Below are 3,975 nucleotides of genomic sequence, written 5' to 3'. Positions count from 1 at the left end.
GACGGTGGTGGTCGAGGGAGGCTCAAGGGCTGTGGTTGGGGAATTGGATGAGAGAGAGGAGAGAGACGTAGAAGAAAATCGGAGCAGAGAATGCATGGTTGTAAATTTTAATTAACGAGACTAATTGCAACGGATTACTAGTCAAGTGTATTTCAAAGATAATATTTTTCAAAATCGACATCTTTTTAGCTAGCTTTGATGACGAGGCAAAACAAAGGTCAATTTGGTACATTATTTAAGAAAAAGGTCGATTTTCCTAATTATATTTTAAAAACGGTCTTTCTTTAAAAAAACTCTCCTCTTTAAAATGTATGCAATACTTTTGAGTTTTAAAATGGTCATTTTTGCATAAAATTTATATAATTATGTTTTAATATCGGTCGCAAGTTCGTTTGCACGTGCAGTGCTAGTTGATTTATATAAAAAATTTTAGAAGAAACTAATTATTTGATACGGCGTCGACTGTCACGTGCATCACACAAGCACGCGTGGCTGAGTTTGAGCTAGATACAGCCCATGGACCATGTTTAGTCTGCAGTTCTATACGGCCCATGGACCATGAGTTTTATCAGTTGCAGGCTGCGGGTCCAAGTACTGCTCCCCGAACTTTAATTTGTTTTACAAAAAAAACCCTTAAATTAGAGAAACTAACTAGGCGCGAAACTTGGTTGGCAAGCAACTAAACTACCACTATCACCAAAATTTCGCAAAAAAAAAAAAAAAACCCAAACTTGCGTCCCAAGAAAACCCTAATCCTATATATAAAACCCCCATCGCCGAAGCACCGAAACCCTAACCGAGTTCGAAGGAAGAAGATCACGATGGTTTCTCTGAATCTACAGAAGAGGCTCGCCTCGAGCGTCCTCAAGTGTGGAAAGGGCAATCGACCCCAACGAAGCCGTGGAGATCTCCGCGGCCAATTCCAGTAATTATTTGATCCTAATTAACCCCTCAAATTAAATCCCTTAATTTCTTAATTTAGTTCTAATTTCCACTCGTAACTGTTTGATTACAATATACATTAAATTTGAAACGCGCGCAGGGCAAAGTATTAGGAAGCTAGTGGAGGGTGGGCTCATCGTTAGAAAACCCATGAAGATCCACTCCCGTTCTCGTGCTCGTCGAGCGATGGAGGCCAAGCGAAAGGGGCGGCACGCTGGATACGGTATCTTTTCTCTGCAGATAGAATCAATACCCACATATATCGATCCCAATTTGAACTGCTTTAATAGTTTGCTTTTCTATATATATACATATAGGCAAGCGAAAGGGTACGAGAGAGGCCAGGCTCCCGACCAAGACCCTGTGGATGAGGAGAATGCGGGTCCTCAGGCGGTTCTTGAGGAAATGTCGCGACGACGAGAAGATCGACAGGCACACGTATCGCGATATGTACATGAAGGCGAAGGGCAGCGCCTTCAAGAACAAGAGGGTGCTTATGGAGAGCATCCACAGGTCTGGGGCGGAGAAGGCGAGGGCGAAGGCGCTGTCCGATCAGTTTGAAGCCAAGAGGGCCAAGAGCAAGGCCGGCGGGGAGGGGAAGTCGGCGAGAGGAGAAGGACGATCCTTTCGGTGACGTAAGATATAGTTCTGTTGTGTTGCATCTAGAATTACTGTAGCGGAGATAAAAAATGGTGAGAGAAGGGATGATCCTTTCGGTGACGTAAGATATAGTTCTGTTGTGTTGCATCCAGAATTACTATAGCGGAAATAAAAATATGGAGACCATGCTATGCACGGTGTGCATACTAGTAGTAGTTTTATAGGGAAGTTTGAAAAAAAGCTAATTCCAGAGGATACGAACAGCCTCACTCCGATAATAATTTCTTGTGGGCAATAGGTTAATAAATTGGATTCGGATCCTCTCCACTACCAAAAAAACAGTGGAGGGACCACTACATAATCACGGCCATTGATTATCTAGTTAATGGTTGTGATTTTTTCTTTTAGTGCAAATTAAGAATGAGTGCAATACACGGGGTATGGTAAGTGTTAGATTTAGATTGTATCATAACCGCCTACTAAATAATCAACGATTAAGATTAAAAGCAGTGGTCTCTCCACTACTTTTTTGTAGTGGAGAGGATCCAAATCCTAATAAATTGCCATCAATGAAAGGATCCATTTAAGCTATGAATTTAACATTAGCACGTGTAATGAAATAATTAAGGGAAAATTACTTCTAGGTCCTAAAATCCAAATTTCAATGTGCTTCAGCCCCCCATTTTTTTTAAATATGCTACAACCCCTTGTTTTTGAAAAAATTGTATCCATGCCCCTCCATCATGATTCCAGCTCATGCCAACAGATGATTATACATACTAGTTCATGATTAGACATGACAGCTGGCTTAAATCTCAATTTTACCCTCCTATTTCTCATATCAGCGGATGTTTAGGGCTAACATGTTAACTCTTAGGGTTAACATGTTAACTCTTACAGCTAACATGTTAACTCTTACTGTTAACATGTTAACTCTTAGGGAGTTAACATGTTAACTCCCTAAAATTAACATGTTAACAGTAAGAGTTAACATGTTAGCTGTAAGAGTTAACATGGTAATATAATAACCATAGTTGTTAATATAATAACCATGATCGCTGTCGGCCACGCGAAGTTCCTCGGGACGGCGCCGGCAGCGGAGCGAGGAAGGGGGCAGAGGGGGACCGGAGGAGGAGGAGGGAGGTGTAGGGGGAGGTGCAGCGGGAGGTGCAGTGGAGGAGGGAACGGAGGAGGAGGAGGAGAGGGTGTAGGGGAGGGGTAAAATCAGGATTTTTGAAGAGCTTGCATTGGAGCTTGAGGAGAGGGGCCTGGACATAATTTTTTCAAAAAAAATGGGCGGCAGCACATTGTTGAAAGTTGGGGGGCTGGGGCACATTGAAAGTTGGATTTTGGGGTCTAGAAGCAATTTTTCCAATAATTAATCCTAGTTTTCTACCACAATTACAATCATAATTCATATTCCAAACTATAATTACCATAATTAGGATCACATTCTAACACCACCATCAGATGCCTACCCACACAGCATGAATAAACCTTGCTTTGTATGAAATATTAAAAAGCCTGCTAAAGGTATTAAAAAAAACACAACCCTAAAAGCCCGCTTATTTCCGGTCAGAGCAGCACGCTCGTACAACCCGGCCCACTAACTCAAACCTCGTTTCCGGTGAGCCAATCTTAACCTCACCACAATACAAACAAACAACAGACCAACGGTCAGCGGTGACGGGACTCAAGTAACGAGATAAATAGGCATCGGACTCGAGATCCGGTCACCGCCGGCGACGTTAACATCCCTTAAACTTACATACGGCACCAAGAACACTTCCCCAACTTCCGCTGACGTAACGCCCTGACGCCGACCTAACGCTTCACAACACGGCGTGCTCCTCCCACTACACGGGTTCGTCAGAACCGGTCCGCTCGCCGTCCGGTAGCGGTAAGCGTGACCCCGCCGGAGGAGCCTCCCTTCGCGCTCTTGAGGAAGCCGAGCGCGCTCTTCCACCATTTCCTTCGCTTGTTGGGCTTGGGCCGGTCTCGGGCCTTCGAAATGGGCTTCGAGAGCTTGAAATGGATCGGGTCGATCGCGGCCCGTTTAGTCTGTCGCCTCGCCTCTTCAAGGACCTAGTCATATATAGAGAGTTAAATTTAAACACTTGATGATTTTGAGGAAAAGAAACTTAATTTTTTTTTCTTGTGTACCTGGAAATAATCGATCTGGGCATCGAAGCCGTAGTCACTGTAATGGTGAGTCTCCGGCATTGGGAAGATCGGGGACATGGCGGTCATTTTCTTTGAAGTGTTTCTCTCACTAGAGAGCAGCGAGAAGATGAGAGAGGGCCCTGCGCGTAGTTTTATATATATAGAGTTTGGAATTTTGAGTTTGGGGCTTGGTTTTCGGGGTAATAACATGGTGTGCCATTGGGGGAGGAGATGGAAGGAAGGGAGACGACCGTTGGGATTCGAGACGTG

At 44.0% G+C, this 3,975-nt stretch overlaps 1 protein-coding gene and 1 pseudogene across 1 annotated transcript; one reads left to right on the top strand and one right to left on the bottom strand.

Annotated features, from left to right (window-relative positions):
- LOC109842926 lies at window positions 765-1,875 on the top strand (annotated as a pseudogene).
- Window positions 3,031-3,871, bottom strand: LOC109842843. Its single transcript, XM_020411747.1, is given in 3 exon segments — window positions 3,031-3,407; window positions 3,410-3,627; window positions 3,706-3,871. Coding segments are annotated over 3 exon segments (477 nt in total). The 5' UTR covers window positions 3,793-3,871; the 3' UTR covers window positions 3,031-3,235.

Source organism: Asparagus officinalis, chromosome 5 (genome assembly GCF_001876935.1).
Source record: "Asparagus officinalis chromosome 5, Aspof.V1, whole genome shotgun sequence".
In the NCBI taxonomy this organism is placed as follows: domain Eukaryota; kingdom Viridiplantae; phylum Streptophyta; class Magnoliopsida; order Asparagales; family Asparagaceae; genus Asparagus; species Asparagus officinalis.
The sequence above is the reverse complement of the archived record's forward strand: the minus strand, read 5'-3'. Positions and strand labels throughout refer to the sequence as shown.